Here is a 27027-nt window from a genome sequence, read left to right on the forward strand (position 1 = left end):
TGTGTAGTAACGCCTGCAGAAGCCCTTGGGATATGTTTGTGACCGAGACCGGATGACGTGTCAATTTACTGCAGCAAATACATTTTATTGTCGGTCTCGGTCACAAACAATCCCGCGGGCTTCTGCAGACGTTAATACACAAAAAAACGTGTATTATCCCTACATTGACGACCTGCTGCATTATGACGTGTCAAACGACTGCCGCTGTCCTCTGATACGAATTGACGACCTGCTGCAGTATGACTTGTCAAACGACTGCCGCTGTCCTCTGATACGAATCGACGACCTGCTGCAGTATGACTTGTCAAACTACTGCAGCAGTCCACTGATATGAATTGACGACCTGCTGCATTATGACGTGCCAAACGACTGCCGCTGTCCTCTGATACGAATCGACGACCTGCTGCAGTATGACTTGTCAAACTACTGCAGCAGTCCACTGATATGACTTGACGACCTGCTGCAGTATGTATGACGTGTTAAAAACTGCAGCAGTTCGCTGATACGAAATGACGACCTGCTGCAGTATGACGTGTCAAATATATTATCGCAGTTGGGTGGCAAAATATGGCAGTGACAGTGCTGTTTTAAGTTTCACTAGATGCAGTTTCAGTATTAGAGGCTTGTTGAAATATGTATTTTTCTTTATAGGAGAAAACGTTTTATCTACAGGGTTTCCTATTTTTCAAGTTCAGTAAGGTGTCTGGTACGAACTTATGATTAACATAGTTTCCCTTAACTAAGTAAGCTGTTTTGAATAAATACATGAATGTTTTCACCTTATATCTTAGTCTGAGAAGACGAAACATAACAGATATCAAACTTATACAATTTCACAGTAAATGGTAAAAACTAACTTTTTTGTTGCTCATTGTTTCTCGCGTTAAAAAAGGTGATCTCGACTCAACTAGATCTTTGCAAGTCTGTTTTCTGTGTGTGAAGGTACACAAGCTATGCTTCTAAAACAGATACTTGCGATATAATGTATAAGATTTCTACTAGTTCTCCATTTCGTTTTAATTTCATATAAGAAAATACATATAACAATGACGAGACAAGAGAGACAAATCTTGCTGCCTTAATGCGGTCTCTTGTATGGCTTATGTTACCAGGCATGTATTCTATGAATGTGCCTTGTACATTTTATGCATAAGATTTTATGACAAAAAAGGTAAAACAAATAGGCTACTTAAAAGTTTAATAGGGTGGATTCGGTGTCGTTAAGGTGGATGCTTACATGATAACTCTAAACTCTGATCTAATCGAGGCCCTTTCATTATTTTGATATCATTTTTATTTAAGAAATAATTTATAGCAAAAGTATGTTTTGACACTATTTATGCACAATGGGCGGTTATACGTTAGTGGTAATAATATCACGAGGGCGCAGCCCGAGTGAAATTATTTGTACGACGTATTACCGCTCAAGTGTATAAATAGTGTTAAAACACGGTTTTGCTATAAATTATTTCGATTCTAATATGCCCTTAATCTAAAACAGTAGAAAAAATATAGTAGTGCTCTTTCTTTGTCGCAACAAAAACTTTGACGTCACCGCACGTTAACGTGACGTCATTCTAGCGTAAGAGTGTTTTAACAGTGACAAGCATTATATTAGAATGGCCTATATCATATAGTTCATGTTCTTTTTTTCAAAGTTATTCCCATGCGCAACGTCTGATGTTGTCTTCCTTTATCTCTAAAAGCCGCTAAGAATTTATATAAAAATAAACTTGATGCTTTGTAGGATGTATTTTTTCTGTATAGATCACTTTTGGCTCTTCAAAAAGAACACGAAATATGCTTGTTATAGATATGCGTTAATTTGATCTTGCCTCTTTAGAATTTTGATGTGACATTATATATTATGGTAAGAAATGAATAATTTTACATAAAACAGTTTCTTTTTGAAATAATACTTTTTTTCGGCGGGTGGGGGGTGGGGGGGGGGGTGGGGTTGAGGAGGGCTGCGCTGGGGATATAAGGTATTGCAATAGTACGGTGACTTTTGATAAAACAATATCGGTGCTTATCTTTTATAAACCTTTTAATGTTACACTTCCTTAAGATTGTACCCTTATGATTAAAATTTTGGTTAAACACCCTCTTAAAGTGAAGGCGCTTGATAGCAGCAATATAACGTTAAGTTCAACTAAAATATTTTGTTTTTCAACAGAAATTTAAACACAAAAGCGAAACAACTCCATCAGTCTTATTCCTTAAAATTATCACAACAAGAAAGTCCCAATTTGATTGGTTGATACAGAAGAATGTTCGGATCGATACAGATACAGCAAAATCAACGTGGTGTCGCAGCAGACGACAGTTTCAGTAGCGTGAAAATCAGTGATGCAACGGATTGATGTTATAAAAGACGCTGCCTTAGTTTGTTTGCTAGATATATACTCCTTACATGTCACAGAAATTACAGCAGACGACATCTGAGCAGACGACATATGAAATAGAACTTAGTACTGAAGAGAAAGAACGCCAGCTGCTAGGATGTATTGTCACTAATTGAAATATTAAAGACAGGATATTTACATTAAGATATTCGTTTAAGGATACTGTGGTCAGACATATTTTATTTAATTTTTGTCAAAATAAGTTTTTTCTTTTGTTACATTTTACATGGATTTGAAACAGTTGTGATTCGGCTTCAGCAGGATTTGGTTATTGAGAGGAGCTACAGTGCTGACATTTTATTTTGGGAAGTTAGTAATTAGTATCGGCCTCGAACAGGAAGTGTGAAATTTAGTTGAGAAAATACTAAAATTTGACTGCATTAGTCGGAATAGCATCAAAATGTGCCTTTATTATTATTTGATTTTCCTTATAAATATTATGATAACCGGAAGTCTTTCCAGAAACCGAGACACTTGGGAACAAATAAGTGGTAAGTACATTTACAAATCATCATCATCACAATTATCATCGTCTTCTAAATCATCATCAATAATCGTTTTATTTTACGGTCATTTTGATATTTTTCATAATGATGAAAATACTAAATAATTAAATCATTAATATCATTATCATCATCAGCATCATCGTCATCTTTTTACTATCACAATAATCCCCTTTACAACCATCAGCATCACCATCATCATCATCATCATTGTAATCATCATCTTCTTCATAAAAACTACCATCCGTTTATACACCAAAGTTTTTTTCTCTCGCTTGTTAAAGCATATCTTGTTATAAATAACATTTTTTTGAAAGTTCGAATTATATACACATCCACATGATTAAACTGTGTTGCATTTTTTCTTAATGTTGCATGTCATTCAAGTATTTTTATTGGAAATAAATGAAACTTTTACATCTTGAATCTCGAAGAATTAGTAATTTATAGATTACATTTTTGATTAATGTAGCGTAACATGTCAAATTTCACTTTCAAGATTTATATAATCGTCTCTTTTATATCCATTCATTGCAATTAATTGCTTTCTTTCACCCTGTCCCTACTTAATGTAGTTGGGCTCGTGCCCCAGACAGTATGACAGAAGTTTAAGAGACGAAACCAAAGTATAATGCGGTTTCACGTTTGATTAAACCCAACAAGATGGAGTCATGGTAATATAATCGTGCTGGTTACGACAAATAATAACATGCTTCCCGTGGTCCTAGTCCATTGCGAAAAACGCAATGCAACAATTGATAACAAACAGATGTTTCATATCAATAGAAACGAAAGCAAGGCACGGAATTACACGTTCATGCAGACACAGGCATGTCAGACCGCTTGTCACGCAACGAAAAAATCAAACAGCATGGTTTTAGTAGCATTTTTCTTGATTTTAGATAGAGTAGACAAAAGGTCAAAACGAATGGCGTTATATGAGTTCAGAACTACAGTTAAAACATCTTAAACATCTTCTCCGTGGCAAGTACTAGTGCTGACAATGTATTGTTTAAAAAAATTACAAAAGTATTTAACCATCATTTGGGGTACGATAGAAACAAATAATGAAAAAATGCGATCATATTAGCTTTAAAATGACACAGCAAGCGCAAGCATAGTAATGTATAATCTGATTTCATTTTTTTTTTCATTATCAAAGAAGTCTAGTATATTGAATCAATACAACTGCAAAGATCAAATTTATCTTGGTACTCTCTTCACAAAATCTTTCACCAAATAACTTTCCTTTTATAGTGAGAACACATAATCGCATAACGATACACTTATTCCCCAAAAGAAACATCATGTGCGAGAAACTTGTAAGTTTATGTCCGAAAATAGTACACTATATACAAAAGTTATTTTTTCTATATCAAGAATAACCTGAAAAATCGTACAACATGTTCCAAACAAATATAATTCTTTGTCCAAAATCATATGTAACATGTTCCTAGTAAGTGATCTAATTCTTTGTCCAAAAACCATTCAAAGTGTTGCTGGCAGATCTAATGCTTTGTCTATATAAAGTCAAATCAATATATAAATCATATAATAGGAACGGAATCTTATTCACTTTAAAAAAAGAAAACAACAACAACAACAACAAAAACAGTCAAACAAACAACGTGCGGGAGCAACACCTACGTCTTTGTCTAAAAGCTATACACCACGTACTAAAGACGTCCAGTCTGAGTATATATACTAAACAACAGCACCATCCCGTTTGAAACATAAAACGTAGCAGGATGTCATGAGAAAATTCAGCGCTGAATTAATTCTTCTTTTAGCTCACAATAATTAACCAGTGTCTCGCAGAATGGAAATACAAAACCTAGATTTTAATTTAAAATTAAGATACGAGACTGTCACGGAATATTTGCACGAGATCTTTTGAGTTGCGCAACGTTGTTTAATGATTATTTCCTAATTGCGCAATCGTTTTTTATCAACTAAGCTGAAAATTAGTACTTGCCTAATTAATTTTCCCCGTTGTTCTACTTTAAAATTTACGTCATACATCTTTATCCCAAGGGAATTTACAGAAACATACCCGTATGAATCCTTCTTGCAGATATTTCTTCCATTATTTTTGAAAATTGTGTGGATTTTAATCAGCAGCAGTGCAGGCACACGACACGAATTCCGGAATGTCGCAAAAGATAAATGTAATTGTCCCTTTTGTGATGAATTAGAAGATGAATTCAATTATTCAACGACTTCGTTTTAACTGGAGAGAAACATCAATTCTTAAATTGACTTTTGGAAATTATTTTAAGTAGAAAATAGTGGTTGTTTTACAAAGAGACTTAGGCGGGTAATGGGACGGAACATATGCACGACCGTCTCGTGTTAAACCCATGGCATTGTTGGGGAAATAATAAGAAACGGTACCTGTCTAGCGAATAACCAATATAAAGAACGCTATAAAAACTATTTCAATGACTGATAATTACAGTAATACTAGTTTCATTAAAGAGAAGTAGCATTTTAGTTGATTCATTATGACTGTTATAGCTTATTTTTTTATTGATCTTTTTTATTAACTTGGTACTTGTGTCCAGATTAACAAAATATATTCGAATGTGTATAAAAATCCATTTGCTGCAGAAATATGCAGTTGTGCAGTTGTGAAGAACATTCGACTTGTAAAGCACGTGAAACTTAATTTGTCATTAAAATGTGAAGAAAAAAAACCACCAACGAATATGGTTTAACGGTCAAAAATACTAGTAGTATCTGGATTTCTGGTCATTTAATCATTTGGAGTTGGCGTTGTACAGCTGTAAAATAATCGGGAGAACATGGGCACAGATAGACCTGCTATATGTGAAACAGTTTAACCATCAAAGTAGAACATGCAATAAAACAATGGAAAACTGTTCAAATAACGCAATATAAAACAGGAACCAGATGTTCTGAAATTATGTAAAAAAAAAATAATGAAATTATCAAAGAAACAATAAGAAATAACAATACTGGATGTGACTTCTAAATTAGGCTACAAAGAAACTAGGACTTGAAGTTCTTATGATTTTGTGAAACCATTTTCTAGTTAAATTTGCAAATATTTAGTATTTAAATGGAAATGATTGCAATTTTGTTCCAGACAAAAAAGACGCACAGTCAATTTAAACAAATTCTTATCCACCAGAGATACTCAATGATGTCCAGAGACCTGATCAGTCTGGTAATCTCGAAATTCAGAAAATGTTTCTTTGCTTTTCGGCGAAAGAGTGTATACCCGTTGATGTACCCACAGCCCTCCTCCTTGCACATCGCCTACCTCGACCCCTCCCCCTTACCCAAACTCAGACACCAATGATAAAAAGCAGTTACATTTTAAACCGACAGTTTTAAAACAAAAATGATCCTTAACACCTCTATAGCGGGACATGTTCTACACCAGATTTAACGCAGTATCTATAAAATTGACTTCCACCAGCTGTAGCAGGTCGCAATGTTTTTTTATAACTAAATTGTTTTTCATTATGCTCGATTTAACTTGGGAACAATTTTCTGGCGCAACATGTTGCCAGATTGATTTTTCAAGAATGAAAGAAATCATATCTTTTCTTTCTATCTTAGAAAACATTTCAGCTAATGGGTAAAAACACCATAAATGTTGCAAATGAGGGGAAAATCTGGCATGGGCCTACATGTTATACATTTCTTTATTATTGACATGTGTACATTATAGATTCATATCACTGCATCAGACATGATCACCGTTTACAGAATTAACTTTATACACTCTAAACATTTTTTTAGAAAATGGCAAAATATCAACGTAGTGGTTGAACAAATTTAAAAAAAAAAATCATTTTATATTAATTTTGATGTGATTTGTATTTTTGCCTACAGGAAAACAATGGCCTTATCGCCTTCCATCTCTGTCTTTCAGTTTCAGTCCTTTGTATTTTAGAAAATTACGTTTTACTTTGCAGGAAATCAATGCTGTTATACTTCTTACACTTGAAATATCTCGTCCAGAGCTTTTTGTTATCATACATCGTATGCTATCAGTTTCCACTTAAATGCATAATGTGACAAAGTATTCGAGGAGCTTAAAACATACGAAATCAAGCTCTTCTGCGAACGTATCTGTTTTTATTTGTCAACGCGGGTCTGATAAAATTGAAAGGCACACATCACATTTAATTGAGCAAATCATAAAAATGACATAACTGGCAAACTAAAAGCGTTTATTCTTTTAAACTGGGTATGATACAGGATAAAATTTGCATCATATATCCGATTATGATGTTTTTTATGATGGAACAAATCTATGAAGAAGATCATTTAGATTTACAGAGCACAACAAAGCAAAACCATAGCAAAATCGGTTCATATTCATGAGAGATACCCTCAACGGCGCCCTCCCCTCCCTCCCTCAGCCACCAGCCCTAGCACCGGCTTAAGTATAACTCAGCTATACAGATGTATTGGCCTTATTTACGATTGGTATTAATTCTATAAGTACAGTTATATTCCGATGTCAAATGCCACGTGGAATGTGGCAGTGGCACTGGACATTGTTGCTTGTCTATTTAGCGTTACTGCGCACGCGCACGGCTAAGATTTTTTTCTGTATTCATTTTCCTGTAATATCGCGTGATTGAAATTTAAAACTTGCACATATCAGAAGACGACATTCAATTTAATATCACAGGAAATGCTATAATGCAGAGATTAGATTAATACGAACTTAAAAGGAGTGTATCACGCCTTGCTACAGAAAATTCCAATTTACTAGATTGAAGTTCTTTATAGAACGTTCCTAGAAACAGCTGTGTCTACATGCATTCTCCGGAAATATCCATAGTCTTTAGATGTAGATGCTTACGCGGCGAATTTGCACATAGCTGCGGATATGTAGAGAGCTTATTTGGTTAATTTTATGGTAACTTGTATTTTTTATCGGAGATTCTGTGCAAAAAAAAAAACATCATCCATTCGTGCGGGATCATTTATCAAGTGTCGTATACATCATGAATTATTGATGTAAATAGTAAAGTAACATCTTGCCATGCTCGCATTTGAGTCTTAAAAGCGCATTAGGCCGTTTCCATTTAGAATCAGATGGCGGTGTAATGAAAGAACTCATCGTTCATCAGTTCTCCAGGGTATTCATATGTTTGCTGTTTGTTGCATTTTCTGCATTTTTTGTGACCGCCTTCTGTCTCTCTGGTTTGCTTTCCAGGCAAATAATCAGTTAAAAAATCAAGGGTAATAACCTAATAGGAATTCGAGCACGGTTACTCGTTTCATGATATTGCGCATGTCTCAAATTTCTACCACTGTTGCCGAAAACGCTCACTAAAGTGTTTTTACGCTTATATACTTTTATACTAATCTTACTGGTATATATTTTGGTAGAAATGTGCCTCTTGCATAGTAAACTTGTTGGAGGACTTGCTTGTATCTGCGTCTTTCTCGTACAGTATGCAGTAATACAGTAATAAAAATGATGTCACCTTGAAGTTTCTGGCACGCTGCCAAGTAACATTCCCATTTCAAAACCTGTTTTCTAGAAAATGCCGTGAAACGTCAATGACACAGTAATTAGAAAATGTCTGATCTAAATCTTTAAATGTTTTTATAATTGAAATCATCACCACTCCCCGATTTTATCTGACTAGCCATATATTTTCTACCAAGATAATTACTTCTGTAGACAAAGACAGGCATTGCCTGCTGTAGGCCTTTAAATTGAAGAAAATGTAAGAATTTAATTTTGCTTTTTATTCTATCATAAAACACCTTTGTGAGAATCAAGCTATTTTCGTTTAACTGATTACAAGTTGTCCTTTCAGCAAGGGAAATTCCTATTCGAGAAAAAATCTATGGGGTTTTCCCCTTCTTCCCGAATGGGAAACTTTTTACTATATATACTTCCCGTTTAATTTGGAAACAAAATCACATTTTTAATACGTGTTTCTTTGCATAAAAATATACACGATGGTATCTTTGAAATATTTGAGATATTTTTTGTTCAATTTTCTAAACATTTTAATAATTTTCTTATTCAACTTGTGAATTTCTGTGACAACTGAAATGCATATTTTTACATTCTTTCTCTTCTATATAGCTTACCTTAATCTTTCTAGGTCTGTTTACTTCAGCATTACATGATACAAGAATACCTCGGTAAACTGAGCTTGCGTGCAATTTAGTGTAAATATCATATCTTAGTTTCTCGAGTTTCCAAATCAGGAAACTTTAAAATTTAGAAATTCAGAAGTAGAAATGACTTCATTAGTTGCAAATTTCTCAGATTACTCCATACACATACTTTATTTTGCTTATTGTTCCTCCCAAACAAATAAATTAGTTTGTGTTTTAGGATAAACATTGTATTCTAAGTTGACATTTCAGTGTTTTGCTAGTGAGTGGGAACGAAATTCCGAGGTATTACGGAGCTTGACGCCGATAAACAGTCGTTTCCGCGATGATAATGATAATTATCGTGTCACAAACCTTTAATTACAATAGCTTGTTTTGATCTCTTAAATAGTTTTTATATTTTCTTTCAGTGCGGTATGGCTTTTGGCACAATCTTCCAAAATACGACAGAGCTGCCTTCGATGACGGATATTTCCGATTCAACGATGTGTGCAAAAGTGAGTAGAGCTTATTCTTTTGTTGTATTTGTAAAAAGAATGTGCAATAGCACGTATTTGTGCACGTGAAACATGTGCTGTCTCAGGAGCACCAAGTTTGGTAACTCTTTTATACCTGTCTAAAGACTTCCTCTAGGAGAGTAAATATTGGTATGAACATGTATTTGCAAGACTAGTCTTAAAACACACAGATTGTTTAGATAGGAGTCTTTTAGAGCAAGTTTGTGTCTGTTTGCATGTTGCTTTATCAAATATCATGGTCGTTTATAAACTGCATATTTTGCGCGTCTCATTTTACAATATACCAATAATGATAAAAACGTTGGGAGATTTTGACTATTTATATTTTCTTCATGGAAAGCCTACGCGACCCCTCTAACTTTTGGTATAATCCGTTTTTTACCAAACGGAAGAAGCCCTCCATCGCTATTTAAACCCCTTCAGTAGATAGATTGATTAATGGGCTCGTTGTGAAGGGGACGCTCATTGTTCTACGTCCCTCTTACAGAAACCTAAATGTGTTAAATGAAACCTTGTAGGGGGCTCCTGCTCTGTCAACGTTTATTGATTTTATAGAGAATGGTAAAATGATAACTTGTCACTGCTTGAAACCAAGACAAAAGCTATCAAACACGAACTGGTAAATTAAGATGACTTTCAACTAAGATTGAACCGTAATTAATGGGTTTGCCAAGACGGAACATCATTTCATTTTGTAGAAAGTCAAAATATATTAACGTTACTGAACGCGTATGAAGGAGGTCATTACACTTGAGAGTAAAATGTTACAATGTACTATATAAAGTGAAAAATAATAATTTAGAAACTAGACAGTGTATCTTGAAGTGTAAATTACTTTCGTCCTGTTTAGAAAAAGTAAGGGAATTGCTTTTGATTTTGTTTTTGTTTTTAATAAAATCAGCCATATTTTTTCTACATTGCCATGAAAACAAAATGGCTGCCATTTTATTTTCAAAAGTCAAAAGCGATTTCACTGATGTTAATGATTTAAGTTGTCATAGCAAACGAAATGAAGAATAAAAGAACATTGCCTATCCTCAAAAGCAGTAGGTTGTTAACGTAAAGCTAGGAGTGAAAACACGGAAGAGTACTTCTCCGTGCCGAGAGACGAGTAACTGATTAAATATGAATGTTATTACAGCCATTATTACATCGGTCCACTTAGCCAGACTAAGTGCATCAGTAGCTTCTCTATATTCTTGATTATACGTTCTCCGGAATAATTTCACTAGGGCGTAGCTATATATATAGAGGATAATTGTTGGTTTTGGTGTAATATCACGTTATAATTTCACCGAGTGGGCACCAAAAGTGATATTTTCACGAGTGGCGCAGCCACGAGTGAAAATAACACTTTTTTTTGTTCACGAGTGAAATTACCGTGATATTACATCGATACCAACAATTTTTCTGTTTATTTTATGTCTAAAACTGTACTTTTATTGTGTTTATTTCAATAAAATGTCGAAATTTGCGGGAAATTTTATCAGGAAGCATCGCAAAGATGACGTCATTTTAACGACGTCATCGTCATATTGTTTCCGGCTTTCAGTACGCTCGGTAAACTTTTTGACGTTAATCTGGGTATCAGATTTGATAATTTTCACTGAGTGGCCAGTGAGTTTATCAGGATATAATTCACCGTTATATTTCGATAAAGCACCGAAAAACATAAAATAAAAAGTGAACTTTTAAGTGGGGCGTAAAACCGCTTTGGAATATTCGAAATGATTAAAACCCGCTTCTATCATATACTAGTATTATTTTGATTTTAATTTGCATTATATGTAACATAGTAGACAAAATATTGTGGCACCATTTTTTGGTTCACCACAAGTAGGTAGACGTGACGTCACTGTTTTTTTTAGAAATAAACATGGTCTGTCAAACAAGTGTCAAATGTAATATCACGGCAAATACAAACAAAACAAGTTTGAATTGTTAGTGCTTACATATTGACAGAGATGGTGTTCAATTGTCCGTCTGTAAAATATACAAAAACTATCAAGTCTGAAGAGGTCTGGGCAATACAGAAAATGGTTCAGAAAATATGATTAGAATTCAACTAAAATTTGAGATTTTCTCGGCATAATAACATTCAACAATAGATCTACTACAACAATGCATGTAGTAGATGAGTATCTTATTCAGCGGCGTTTTTATGATGTATGATGTTAAACTTCTAATAAATTTTTCTTGCAGCAAGAAATAGTTTATCCCTATCGTTACATAAAAGACATATTAAAAGCGAAATAATATGTAACAGAGGCATGTTTTGATATATTTAAACACTCCGAATCGGTTATACACATATGTCACGTAGAATAATTCACTAAGACTACAATCTCCTGAAATTATTCTGCGACGAAAAACGTATTCGTCATGTTAAAATCTATTAAATCATGATACTGCTATACATTATTTCATTAATAGAGCATTCATATGCTTTGTGTTCTTGCTTTTACTTCTAGTAATCTTCTACTCTCAATTTTGTTTAAATCTTTTGTAAAAGTACCCAAGAGTATTCAAGAAAATGTAGAAAACATGTGAGCCGTGCCATGAGAAAACCAACATAGTGCGTTTGCGACCAGCATTTATCTAGACCAGCCTGCGCATCCGCGCAGTCTGGTCAGGATCCATCGTGTTCGCTAACAGTTACTCTAGTTGCAATAGGCTTTGAAAGCGAACAACATGGATCCTGACCAGACTGCGCGGATGCGCAGGCTGGTCTGTATCCATGCTATTCGCAAATACACTATGCTGGTTTTCTCATGGCGCGGCTCTTATGTTGAACAGTTCCCTGCAGTGGGTCTAAGTGAATAGTTCGAAACTATTAGTATTCTGTTTCCATAAAATTGCAGAGTGCTATTATCTAACAGAATTCACACTCAATTAATTCTGATAAATTACACAAGAACTAACATTGCAAAGTTAATAATGACCGGTAATGAATAAAAAGCATTAATGATAGAATGCCATTCGGTCGCAGGGGTTTGCTATAAATTTCAAATTTTGTCACCTTTTAGTACCATTGCACCCACAATGTCTCCGAGCTTTAATATTTAACAAAATTATAGTGCCATTAATTTTAATATAATGCCGCCAATGTAACGCATTGTAGCGCCATATGGCCCACTTTGTGTGGCTGATTACAACAATGCATGCAATACGGATTTTGCAGCGTCTGCGGGGACATGGAAAAGACAGAAAATGATGCATTTAGAAGTCTCTGTAATGCTCATTAGGCCAAACATTTTACGTCGTTCATTTCATCTTTAAAAAATCTCTAATGGGAGCTGAACAGTTCTCTTGGGAAAAAACTGATAGTCTGCGTAAAATTTCAAGAAAATAGCCTTTGTTTTGGTCCTTGGAGCTTAAATGATAATGTATTAATATTGTTTTTAATTATGAAATAATGTCTTTTTTTCTGCTGGACCAAATAATGTAGCATTATATCTAACAAGAAATAGAACAAAATACAGCACTATGAAGAATTATTTTTGCACCAAGAAATATTTCATATGCTTTTTCACATAAAAAAAACTTATTAAAAGTTAAATTAATATCTAATAAAACCATGTTTTAATATTTTTAAATACCCAGAATTGGTTAAATGTCGCGCGTGATTCATATGTCGCGTATAATTCATTCGGGATACGCTCTCATAAAATGATATATTCCGCAAGCATATAACCTCTTCATCGTGTTTAAATATATTAAATCATGATTCTGCTATATATTATTTCATAAAAAGTGCACTAATATGCTTTGTGTCCTCGCTTTTGCTTCAAGTGCTTTTCTACTTTCAGTTTGTTTAAAGTTAATCCTAATCATGCTGGACACGATTGATTCTGCCTTTGCGACCAGTGTAGATCAAGATCAGCCTGCACATCCGTGCCGTCTGATCATGATCTGTACTGTTCGCCATTCAGTCAGTATCTTTTTGGAATTCACCCTTTTTTACAGTTAACGGTATGGTCTAAATTGAAAGGTGGACAAGTTCATTATAGAAATTTAGCAGGGGAAGGAGAGTTAATGAACTCGCACCAATCTGATACTTGAACGTTGCACGTCCTATTGCTTTTTCATGTTTTCCATTTCTTGAATTTCATAGCAACTTCTTTCACTGTGTCACGTAGACACACAATCTCTCTCAGAAATTTGAAAGGGAAAAAGATAAATGATAAACAGAGTTCGACCGACGCTGTTGATCTATTACTTGGTTACAATAAGAAGACATATTTCTGGCTTCAAATGAAACAGGGCAAAAAACTCCCCTATGCGCTGTGAACACTCATTCCATTTATAGTTCCAGACATTTAAATCAACTAAACTCGATTTCAGCTACTCAGATATATTAAATTAGTTGAAAGCTTTCACTTTTTATTAAAGTAATCGAGTGTATCAATGCCGGTGAAAAGTCTTAGATGGTGGCTGCCAAAAGCTATAAGAAATTTTACAGAACTTGAAAATATATGGGATTGTCCGTAATTTTTACTGGTGCCAATCCGTTATCATAGTACATTTTTTTTCTACCTTTTATTGATATATTTGCTGGTAATCTATATCTCTTGGCATTACAAACATATTACATTGTTGTGTGGAATGTATTGACCGCGCGGCGGATGAATGGATGTTGGGAACGTGCTATATTTCATAATATATTTTATTAAATTATAGTTAATATAAGCGTTAGTGAATTGTAATTTGAAAAAAATAAGTTTTGAAAGTAACTATAACCTTGAATATCTTAGTAAGACGTTACTCATGGCAATGTTTATAGTTGTATAGCTATTTTCGTTGCAGTTTTACCATTTAATATGTGAAATAATCATTACAGAAGTAAAGAATATAGGCGTTTCTGACTCCAACAATTGACATTTTTTTCCTTCAGTTGTAGTGGCACATTTTATTTACTAGTAATGTGTTTTTAGGGTTGTTATTGCAGCTTGGAACATGCATCGGCGTAGACTGTGGATGAACAAATGTTCTTAGACTAGTTTTCATCATCATCGTCATCATCATCATCAATCATCATCATCATCAACAACAACAACAACAACAGAAACGTTGTCACCGTCTCCATCATCAGCATCATCATCGTTTGCATCATCACACAACAACAATAACAACAAAAACGTTGTCGCCGTCGTCATCACCATCATCATCGTTTGCATCATCACATCATCGTTTTTTCATTTTGTTCTTATTTTTCCTCCTCTTCTTTTTCTAGTTCCTGTTCTTTCTTGTGATTTTTTCGTCCTACTGATAACATACATGTTGAACTTTACCTTGGTACAAAAAAAAGAAACAAAGGAAGGGTAAAACATCAACACTAAGTTACTCTACATAATAAATGACATGTATGTATGCAGTGTTTGCTTTAAGGCTACTGTTTTATGTTCTAGGTTGTCATGGTTTCATTCTGTTGATTAAAATTTAATTGCTATTTGGCGTCAACAAGTTGCCGCCATAGCGTGACAAGGTCCCATCCGTTCTTACCAAGATTTCACTTACTTCCGTAGGAAGCTTTACCATGCGATAATCAGTAAATGTTTATCTGGCAAGTTTCAGTTTTCTCAATTATTGAGTAATTGCAGAAACCGTGCACGTCAGGTGCGATATTCGAACATGTATCAAAATTTGTCATCCAACTAATTTGTCAACGGATAGGTTTATTTTTCCTCATTATTTAGTAAATTGAAACACAATTCTCGAAAGAAAATACGGAGCGTCAGGTGCAATAGGCACGACATTCTCATACGGCAAACACTATTAGTTTACATATTTTCGTTCAGATTGAACAGATAATATGGATAAAAACCACATATCTGTTGTCTGACTGTAACAAATATAAATTAAACATAGAACCTTGGAAACACGGAAGAAGACAAAATCAAAGTCACGCAAGGTATCGAGTTGCTTCCTGGAAGTTCCAGCAAAATCAGATGCTTTAACATGCAGCAAGACTTAGTATTATTTACGGTCCGAATTTGACCGCATTTGCAAAATTTTTAAAAATCACTGTGCCAGTATCGGGTTAATGCGTATATCACAAATGCAGGAAAAATAGGAAAATGTTAATGGTTACACTTTTACAGAATTATAGGAAACTGTTCCATTATGTATGAGGTGAAATAGCAATTAGCCTAACTCGTTGACAGAAAAATAATGGCAGTCAGTTAATGAATTGATGGCTAAACTGAAAACAACATTATAACCATATATGGAATTAAAACATATGTATGTATGGGGAATGTTTGGCTGATGCTATGGATACTAATAAGGAACAATTTGCTCCATTAAGAAAACAAATTATGTACAAGGGAACGAGCTGTGATGTTTGTAAGTGGTAACAATACGAAAGAATGGCATTGTCCTGGTATCATCTGTCAAACGTTTTTATAGAAACTAGAAGAGTATATTAACTGGTCAAGGATTTTTTTAATTCCTGTCACTGACAAGAACAAAGAAATCCTCTAAATTTTTAACTAAATTAAATACGATAAAGGAAAAACTTTAAGACGTTCCGATAGAATTATCTCTCTTTAAACGGAAAGGCTAATAAAACGTACTTAGTCTATCTTATTTTCAAGTTATTAAAAATTCTTTCAAACCAACGTTTGATTGACCAGAAGAACAAAATATTGCTTCAGATCGTACTGGTTACATAAGGTACAGAAAAATACAACTTATGTTTCTCGTGTGTAAAATACTGCGGTGGCCTGATGGATGCAATCAGGAGGCTCGGGCCTGTAAGAGGTGGCCGTTGCTACTGAAGATAGACCGGTTAGTGAGCCGCAATATAATTAAATAATGGTTACCGATTGCCTATTGCCTGGTATTAATTAAAAGAATTGGGAAGTAATGCTGTTCATTGTCTGTAGGTTTCTCATAAGCCAAATATGACTTGCCATTTTAGAAGGGGTGAAACTAAAATTAAAAAGCAAAAACAAAAAACATGATACTTCACTTCACTTCGCTTTACTTCGCTTCACTTCAATTGACTTGACTTGACTTGATTTACCTTGAATTACTTTACTTTCCTTTACTTCACTTCACAATTCATACTTCACTTCACACTTAACTTCACTTTTGGTACGGAAGTTGACTCTGAGATGAACATCACATTTTATTTCTCTGTTTTTATGGACTGCTTTTATGGGTTTCTATGAACTTAATATTTCATTTTTCTTTTTTTCAGCGGACTATTTTCATGGGTTCTTGTTCACAAAGGAAAGCAACACACAAGCATTACCAATTTATGACTTGAATGGCGAACTTGCAGGCGTACAGACAACGGTAACTCACTTATACGATGTCCCGTTCGGGCCATCACGGCATATTTATTACATTAAGTAATTTCTAAAAGGCGAAACAACGAAAGTACGATGATGAAATATCAATATAAGGAAACAGCCATGGTGAAATGTCGAAATTATTTCTCCAAAGTAGTTACAGTTTATCACCATCGTAAAACCGTTGTTTCATTATTTCGTCTTTTCAACATCTTATCGCCAATTTTTCATCATTGTAATTTCAAATATATCCCCGGTGTTTCGTTATCGACTTCTCGTAATTCAATAAATATGCCGCGATGGCCTCTACGGTACACCATAAACTTTCCATTTAAAATAATATTATATACGAATGGCCAATATTGTTAAGGTTTCTAAGACAAAATGTTATCCTGTCGAGTTTTAAAAAAATATGAATATCATTTTATTGTATTTTATCACAAAGCCAAATGCTATTACATAAAATTGATAATACACTAGTGTAATAATGCTTTGACGTCTACGTCGTTTATAGTATAGGAGACGTTGGTCACAATGACTTGTTTATAGTAGTTGAAGAAAGTAGAAATTTTATTTTTCGGCAGGAAAAGCTAACATGTGATTAGAAGAATATAAATATTTGTGACTTTCCACATTGAATAAATCAAACTCTTTTCATAAAATTGATAAAATGCTTAGCAGAGCCTCGCATTTTATTATTTTATTCAACTCGGTTAATAAATTCAATATGAAAACACACTCATGAAATATCCTCTATATCTTGTATTAAACGGAAATGATAAGTACGGCTCGTTTTGCATTACCACCTCATTTTATTATATTAAACAAAAAATGAAAATTATTTAAATTGTTTGCTAGAGTTATAATAATCATGGTAGAATGTGCTTCAAATTAAATTCTGTTTCAGTCGCTATTGTAGTGTTTAATAACGATATTACGTGAGACAACTTATTATTCCTATTTGATATTACATTATGAATTTAAAGTAGCAATTTCAAATTCCAAATATTATATTATAAATGAATAAAAGCGAAAAACGCATACAATATGTGATTGTAAAATATGTGAACATGATTCATTATAAAAAAAATAATTGAACAGTCGGGTGTTTTAATTAATTCAGATATGACTAAGAGGTACTACTTGCCGCGGAGTATTCCTTTCATTGCGCGTATAACCGATCAGGATCTTTAGATTTATTGAAACATGCATCGTTATATAGAGAAAAATTTAGTTAGTGCGTAGATTGAGAAGTTTATCTGCAAGGTGAGAGGTTATCGGGTGAGCGAAGGCGAACTGATAAACGTCCGGACCGAGCCAGATAAACTTTCTCCATTCTTAGCACTAACCTATTATTCTATTTATCTTGTCATTACTTCATTTCGATATTTGCAATTTATTTACAAAAATAAGTGTGCGACAAGCTTAATGACTCATATTCGTAATGAGTCACTAAAAATGACGTGATTAACCGCAAAATCGCAATAACTTCTCGTTTTTGAATAAAAATCATTATTGACACTCATTTTCTTAGTTCGGACAATTTCCAACACAATGATGATGGTTCGTTGCAAATTTTTTAAATACAACAATATCGATCATAAGGTCACATGATCAACTGACCGTATATCACTGGTCACATGATCAACTGACGGTATATCAAGAAAGATATACGGCACCCTGATATCGGGTCGAAAATACTGCAAGTGACAGGATAAATCACTTAAATATAGACATGTCTTCGATGTTACGTCACTTTTATGGCCACGTATAGCTACGTTTGTGATTAAGGGCTGCAGAAGGTTGCAGCGTGGCGGCAGCGAGGCATAACCCGACTTTGATATTCTCAGTCATGTCACAACGGGACTACAACAAGGCAACATCATGGCTATCACGTGGATAGCGCGTGGCGACAACTTGGCACATCGTGGCACCCGACTGGAATTTCCAAAACATGGCTGTCAGAAACGGGGCAAAACGGCGCGGCCAAAACGTGAGACTATGAATAGGGCATTAGCGTGTATAAATATTTTCAGAAAAAAGAACGAGTTGTTATATTCGTACTTTAAACGATGATACTTTTTCCACTTGGTGTACCGACATTTTACTCGGACTTTATCTTAAAATCCAAGTCGAAAAATAAAACCAACACTGTGTTTCGATAAACAGTTCTTCAGATGTCATTCCTTTAAATTAAAATAAAGTCTACATTTTAATGTTCCAACTGATGACAATGACTTTTAAACATATTGAACTTAAAAAGACTGCAAACTGCAGATTCTAAAATATGTTACATTTTATTCTTTGACGCAGAAAACGATACAATATAAATGCACTTGTACTTTTTTTCAGATTCCCGGAAACATGCACGGGTACGATTCCCGCAACATGAGCATCGACCTTCCGCCTGTAGAGATCATGCCGCCCGTGCTGAAGGGTCACAGGGACAAACATGGAATCCTATATTATACAGTAACCGGTAAGTAAATTACTTAGTGTGTGATTATGAAATAAGAAAGAACAAGTTTGTTACCTTAAGAATCTTACGTCATACCGTAATTGGTTGGTAAATAACGAATATTTGTTAAGCTTAGAATCCTACATTTTATGGTATCTGGTGGATATATATATTTTTAAGTGTGTCATCATGTTTCATCTGTAAAGTAAGAAGAGGTTCACAATAATGTTTAACACGAATTGATGTATTTGAACTAATTCTTAAACAGCTCAAACCGATATTAAGAATTCATTGTCCAGTTAATCAGTTTAGTACCCTCTTTGAAGCTGACCAACTTTTCAAAACTTGTGTTTTTTTTCTATTTTAATGACAAAGCTCAATGATGATTTTAAATCAACCACTCTATCGTGTGTACTGTACCGCCATGTCGGATTTTAGTTCAGCCAGTATATCATGATACGTATATTCCTATAGCGATTACATCAAATGTTACAATTGTAATTTTCAGCATATTTCAAGCACCCGTCGCTATTGTGTAGTCCGTTGCTTCCAAAAGGTGTGCGTCCTGGGCGTGGCCTGTATATTCAAATGGGAAATAACCCCGAACATCATCACCAACATATACCTTTGCAGAGCAAACATCTTACTCCGCTGTGGAAGAAGGGCCATTGCGCACCGCTGATGGGTAGGTGACGTGATTATTATCCGCTTTCAAGAAAGTTCGTAAAATACACGGATGACATGAGGCTTTTTCTCCTTTATTTTGTTTGTTTTGGGTTTAGCGCCGTTTTTCAACAGTATTTCGGTTATGCAATGGAAGGCAGTTAACCTAACCAGTTTTCCTGGATTCTGTATCAGTACTCAACTGTTCTCCGCAAGTAACTGTCAACTTCTCCACACGAATCAGAGGTGGAGGATGAATGATTTCCGACACAATGTCTTTTATCAAATCGTCACGGAGAACATACACCCCGCCCGGGAATCGAACTCGGGACCTCACAATTCGTAGATCAGCGCTCTTTCTGTTGAGCTAAGTGATCGGGCTTTTTAGCATAGTACTTTATCATTGGTCGACCATGTAATCCCTTTTGGATTTCGCTGTATGGGAACGATGATTGCAGATATTTTTAGCGAGGATTATCGTTTGAAGTTAATCTCCTAAGTCTCTTATCATTTATTAACCAGTAGGCCTTTTTCAAAGAAACATTATCTGTGAAAACAGCGCTACCACGAACTTGTAAATCAGAGAGATTTTATTTCATAATGGATTTTGTGTCGTTAAATTATTCATAAACATTCCAACCTTTAACAGCTAAATAACAAATGGTGGTGTTAATGTTATTAATAACAAGATCAAATTTGCCTGAGAAATAAACGGGTTATTTATGCGGCTTTTACAGGGTAATGTCATAGTGAGTATGTCTGAAATAATCGTATTCTGGAATAGTCTGCGTGGATATTTAATAAATATGCAGTTTAAAATAGATTTGTATAAAAGACGATAATGGCTAATGCGTTATTTGACTGAGCCAGCACGTGTTGTAAAATCGAAATAAGCCTTAAGATTCATAGACCAAGATTTAATGCCCAACATCCGTAGGTTAAGAGATATAAAAATAACCTTAGAAATGTTGTCTTCCTGGGAGAAAACCATATAGAGATTGGAGATAATCATATAGAGATGGGAGATAACTCTATAAAGACATCCATAAAGCCGATGAACCAGTACGAAACCCTGGGATTCAAGCTCGATTGAAATATATCTACCACGTTATAGGCAGCAGATTCATACCAATGCCACTGTTTACCCCAAACCCAGTGCATTCCAAGAGTCACAGCGATATGTAAAGAGTTTTCACAAATCAAAAGTTTACTTTATTTGTCGTTACTATTGGCATGCACAGAAAAGTATAAATAGATTTGTGGATCATAAAAAATTATGTAAGCAATTGGGTGGTATTTCCTATTTTGATATTTGATATATACATGGCACGTCATGCATTTAGTTTCAGATGCATAGTGCGAATAATTGAAAATTAAATGAAAGCATATTAGGCTCTCATTTCAAAAATGGAATATATATTTTTGTGTTTCATTCACGAAAATTGAGGTGTAGATGCCTTAATGTATCAAGTTGTTAATCGTAACAACATTTCTAGAATTTTTTTATATTATCTGAAAATTTTATGAATTCTGATTTTATAATCGAGTTTTATCGACTGTTATCACTAGGCAAATAAATGTTTATGATTTACATTCTGCTTGTATAAAAATTATTTTGCTTGCATGATTATTATTATGCTTGCGTATTAAATATTTTGCTTGCATATTTAATATTTTGCTTGCATATTTACTATTCTGTTTGCAGGAACGCATTACTTCATGGGCCTTACACCGTCCTTGCCGTGTGAGAAGCTATACCCGCTGTTCCTCATGTATGATATAGAAGGTAACCTCGGTGCCTTTGGCTGGGTGTTCCAGGGAAGGCCAAACAATTTCTACGTCGAGGACAGTTTTGGCTGGTTCGGCCTTACTCCTAATACATATCCGGTAACCTTTTCAGTTTGGTTGAATAAAATGTAAAAGTAGGTTCAATTCGTAGTAAAATATCTAAAAAAATACAAATTTATAAATTTTTCAAAGACATTTATGAACTTGCTTGTTTTTCTTTTTCAAAAAAAAAAATCATTACTGGTTAGTACAGTGTTATAAGTTTTAATATAAATATAGAAAACGTCTTAAATCTTGCAGAAGTCTTTCATTTTTTAAATTCTTTCAATTTAGTTTTATTCCTCAAATGTGTATTTCACTCCATCTGCAATGAAATGACCTCTTTTTTTCTGGGATATCCTAAGTTGTATACACTTAAACCCAACTGAAGTTTATAACCTATAGTATCTAATTTTTTACAAGATTTCAAGTTTCTATATCATATATTATATAAAGTTATATAAAGTTATAACAACGATACTTGTGTGTATTCTTGAAAAAAAAATCAGTCAATTATATATCATTTTATTTCAGTTTTTATTCAATAATAGCATGCTGCCTTCGTGTATGTTTCACAAGTCATTCCAAGTGTTTGGACTGCGTATATACCTACAAGACAAGCAAAAGTTACTCTGCAAGCGCGTAGATGACCTTAAGACAGAAAGCGATCAACTTTCGTCATTACAAGCTAATCAAGGGCAGGGAACTGTAATATCAGTGAATAGTGTAGACGAAACGGAAGAAATCAATGAACAAGAAAAGACATTTAAAAAGCCAAGTATTAAAAACTCAAATTCTGCAGCTGCTCCCTCCGTAGTTTACACACAAATGCTGCTTTCTTTATTAGCAAGTCTTGCTTATTATTCTGGACAGTGGAGATAGCGCTCGGTTCTTTTAAAATATGCAAAAACCCACTAACCCCACTGGGTTAAATTCATAGCAATAAACTTGAGCTTGCCCCGCGGAAGTCACTTTAACAGTCACGAAAGTCACTTTAAATATGCAAGTTCTAAGTCGGCGGTGACACTTGAATTGTTCGAGTTGTTGACCAATGGAAATCGCAGAGACATTGTTCCGTGGTGTTCATTTAAGTAACCGGTGGATAGTCAATGAAATATCATGAAAAAAAGGATATGCGAGTAATACATAAAGCACAATGTTAAGCTATTCTATATATGTCTATCATCCACGTTCTGTGCACGTATAGTCAGTGTTCACATGCAAGAAGGAATTTGAATAGCTCGAAAGGGATTTGAACACCACACAATGTCACCGTGAGTTAGTCATGCAAGATGAGAGAAAAGTCTGATGGTACACTCCACGTGGTATTCCCACCTTACTTACCCTCGCTTATTAATTGTTAAGCTTTGCTTTTTCGCCATATTTGATAAGGCACTATGTATATAAACACAGTATTAGATCCTACGTTGTATGTTTAAGATGGAGTTGAGGGGAAAAATACAACATAAATAATATAATTAATGTAGTGATAACATTGACCTTGACCTTGCTATCGAATTTAATGTCAAAACATTCAGAAGAATAAAGAAAATTTACATTACGAAGGATTAAAATTTAACAAATACACCAACTCGTCAGAGATCATAGAATATGAAAAGAAGGCTAAAACACCATTCAAACAACTGCCAAGTTTGAAAGTGAGAGTTTAAAGAAAGCTAGTATAAAGACGAATTTATCTAAAACATCACTGAGCAGATCATTGTTTATCTATAGAACGAGAAACTCGTTCCCTCATCAGAAAACTCAGGATGAATCACGCTTATTTCTGCTAACATTTACAGAATTATGAATCCGTCCAAATCATCTCGGTATCAATACGCAACGGAGCAAATTGTACCAATTCAATCTGGCAGTGCTCGTATTATCTAATAGAATGTATCGGGGGAAAACATATTCTGCATTAAGAAGAAAATACAACACACACTACTAGATTAATGAAACAATTGCTTGTTCTCCCAATACGGATGCAGTTTCTGAATGGACAAAAAACGAAACGATTTAAAATAAAAACGGGGTCATCCAACGCCAGAACTGTCAGCTGTAGATTGTTTAGTGCTCAGAACTGCTGTAGACATTGCAATGGTTAATGTTAAATGGTGACTCATTGCAACGCTCTGTATCCGAGTAGAGTAGATATAAGCAAACTGAAAACGCTTGGCGCGTTTCCTTGCAATTATTGGCTTGACTTGACATAACTAGTTAGAAGGAAATTGAAGTGAGGTATATTACATTGTCCATACGTTCATGGTCAATTACAGCCAGACCAATCTGTATACTGTATATGGCAGTCTGTTGTACCGATATATCAATCGAAAAAATGTCTTATTCTTCGGAAAATCAAGATACGGCATTTTGTTTGGACTGCAATTTGGCTTTGATTGTAAGATGAAGACAGAAAATAAGGTTGTCAGGATGAAACATCATTGCGTTTATGGGAAAGGAAGATGATGAAAACATCAAGATTATATGTGTTTCTTTCTTTACAAAATCTTGAAAAATCATTTGAGAAGAAGGCGAAATAATCTAGAACATGTAGGCAACTTCCAGTGTATTATTGCACAAAGTGATCAAATGGTTCAGCAGTCGCAGACATATTTTTCAAAGAAAAAAATGGAAGTCCTAATAACTGCTGGCAACAGAACCTATGAGTAGCTGAGAAAAAGTCTGGACCAAAGGCGTTATGACCACAGGTAGTTTTATTAATATTCTGTCATCAGTTTCAAAACGTTTGATCGGTTTTTGGTACACATAACACTTTTTTGCGCATTTAAGTATATTCAGTTTCCAAACAGTGAAAGACAAGAATAAAATTTAGTTCTCATGTACAGGATCTGAGTACAAAATGCTGTAATGTGAAATGCGCGATAGTACGGCAACAGCTTCTAATAAACGTCTTTGTCAAATAAAAAGAGAACTTCTCCGAAAGGGTATCTTTTTGTCCTTTGCCAGAGTTGTTAAATAAAAGGCACTTACTCTTAAAATATTTATATCACCGGAGAACTTGCCGGTGGTGAAGTTTTACGCCATTGATTCTAGTAGCTGAATTTCAAAACGGCTTGCCCAATGGGTCAACAGCTAACATAAACAGTTTTAAGCATTTTTCTTTTGCCCGAAGCATTTGTTAAGGAATATGTATCTAGGTTCAAGTTTTGTGGTTGGTTTCAACGCCAACAGAATCCTGAAAGGTAATGTTCACATTAAACGCATAAACTCTTTTATACGTCCTAAATTTGAAAGAAGGAAAACTAAGAACTGTTTATTTGTGAAACTAAATCTGTAAGTATTTTTATGACACTGACTTTTTTCCTAATGACAGGCTTGCAGTGTGTTATGACGGAGGGCGGTTCTGTGTAGAATATTCTTTTAACCAATTTAATAGGTAAATATTTAAAAAAAAAAATAAACGCTTTAGTTAGATAAAATGTTCGCGTTACAGAGAGTATATTTGATTACAGTTGATATATTTTCTTAAATGTTCTAAAATATTTTTTTTCTGCTTTTTGTGAAATGTAAGCAGTTCAAAACATGTTTTGCAATGCAAATGTCCTATTGGATGACAGAAAGGGCATTTCTCTACATAACTGATACCAGTCAGGTTTATTTTTATTTGACTTGAATGCATGCAAATTTCTTCTAAAACAAGGCAAACCGAACAAAAATATGACAGTATAAAGAAGCGTAAATCTAACAGTTAATTCGTATGATAAAAGCAAGCATTGCCTTTAATACCATAGTAACTCTTTCATGATGAGAAAACAACGTTAAATTGCTTTCGACGTAAAAGCAATTACTTAAAAGTTTTGTTTGCTCTTTCAGCTAAGCCATCATCTCCCGGATATTTAAATGTAGCAAAACCGTTTCATTATTTTATTTCTTGTCTGGGCTTAAAAGTGCACGCATATATCGCATTTTAAATTATTCTGTATGTTAAAAGCGATTCTTACTTCATTATGTTTTATATTTGTTTTCAGATTGAATGAAGCAGAACATTTGATGACATTAGAGAAAATAGTTCAGACAGTATGAGTAATATTGAACATTAAAGTATATTGAACCACTTGCAAAATGTCTAATACAGCAGATGGAGATGTCGATAAGTGAGAAGATATAGGAAAATGTTTGTGTTGATGCAAAATTGTATTAGAGTGTTGAAATCGTGATAAAAGATTCATACTAGATGAAGTGCAGCGTTATTAATATAAATATGATTAAATATATTTGTATACAAAGTGAATATGGTTTTGCTTGCTCATTAAAAGACAAGAATATTAATGACATTGTAATATAACGTTAGACAAATTGAATTTTCAAATTATTTTAATTACCTTATTTTTGTATCTGTTCGTTTTCTTTTGTTGCAATATGCTGCATGGAAATGGTTAATGATATCACAAATTTGTTTTATGACATTTAATAAAGATGTGCCTTTTGTGAGCGCTGGAAATCTTTCAATATCTAAATTGACACGCGGCAAAAATTATCGACATCATGTTACCATAGCAACAAGGTTAATTGTCTTTAATAAAAAAATATTTTGATATTGGTAATTTGTCTAGAGGCTCTTTATAGAAGATATAATTAGTACGCCCAGAGTGATGTTCATTTTAATAAGGCTCACAATAGAACACTGACTTTCGAGCGAGATAGAATATGGTTGCTATAGCAACTGTCTGTTTATCCTTTCATTTCAATACGTATTTCAAGAAAGTAATAACTTACGCGTATATCTATATAGATTTCTGTTTCGCTTCCATCAAAGTAAATGTCAGTGGTCAATTATGCAAAGCTTTTAAAGATACGCGATAAATCTAAGAGAAAAAAGCATGACGTACGGTTTATTTGATGAAAGCATTCCAGATAAAATGTCATTTCATCTCATTTACTAATTGAACCAAAATTATTAGAAATGAGTTTTACGGTAATTTATCGAATATTAGAAACGTTTATTTTTAGCTAGAATAAATACATGGTTTGTGGTATAACCTAAAGCCGTGTGTGTATACAGCGTAAAATCGAAATAGATAAGCTATAATACCGAACGCTAGAGTAAAATCATTTTGTTATGTCATATGTTATAATATTTTTATTGAATTATATCATTATGATGACGTCATTGGCATACTTTTTGTCATTTCATTAATTTTGTGTTTTAAGTTCGATAAAAATAATGCTATTATTCTGTATTAATTAAACTTTTGTACAAACCGC

At 34.1% G+C, this 27027-nt stretch overlaps 1 protein-coding gene across 1 annotated transcript; it reads left to right on the forward strand.

Annotated features, from left to right (window-relative positions):
- Nucleotides 1-2253: 2253 nt before the first annotated feature.
- LOC123536460 (uncharacterized) lies at nucleotides 2254-27027 on the forward strand. Its single transcript, XM_045319659.2, has 9 exons — nucleotides 2254-2896; nucleotides 9445-9531; nucleotides 16757-16854; nucleotides 19203-19329; nucleotides 19817-19993; nucleotides 21677-21858; nucleotides 22333-24509; nucleotides 25136-25198; nucleotides 25791-27027. Exons 1-7 carry the CDS (start codon nucleotides 2806-2808, stop codon nucleotides 22678-22680), a joined length of 1110 nt encoding a protein of 369 aa, XP_045175594.2. The 5' UTR covers nucleotides 2254-2805; the 3' UTR covers nucleotides 22681-24509; nucleotides 25136-25198; nucleotides 25791-27027.

Source organism: Mercenaria mercenaria, chromosome 17 (genome assembly GCF_021730395.1).
Source record: "Mercenaria mercenaria strain notata chromosome 17, MADL_Memer_1, whole genome shotgun sequence".
Lineage (NCBI taxonomy): Eukaryota > Metazoa > Mollusca > Bivalvia > Venerida > Veneridae > Mercenaria > Mercenaria mercenaria.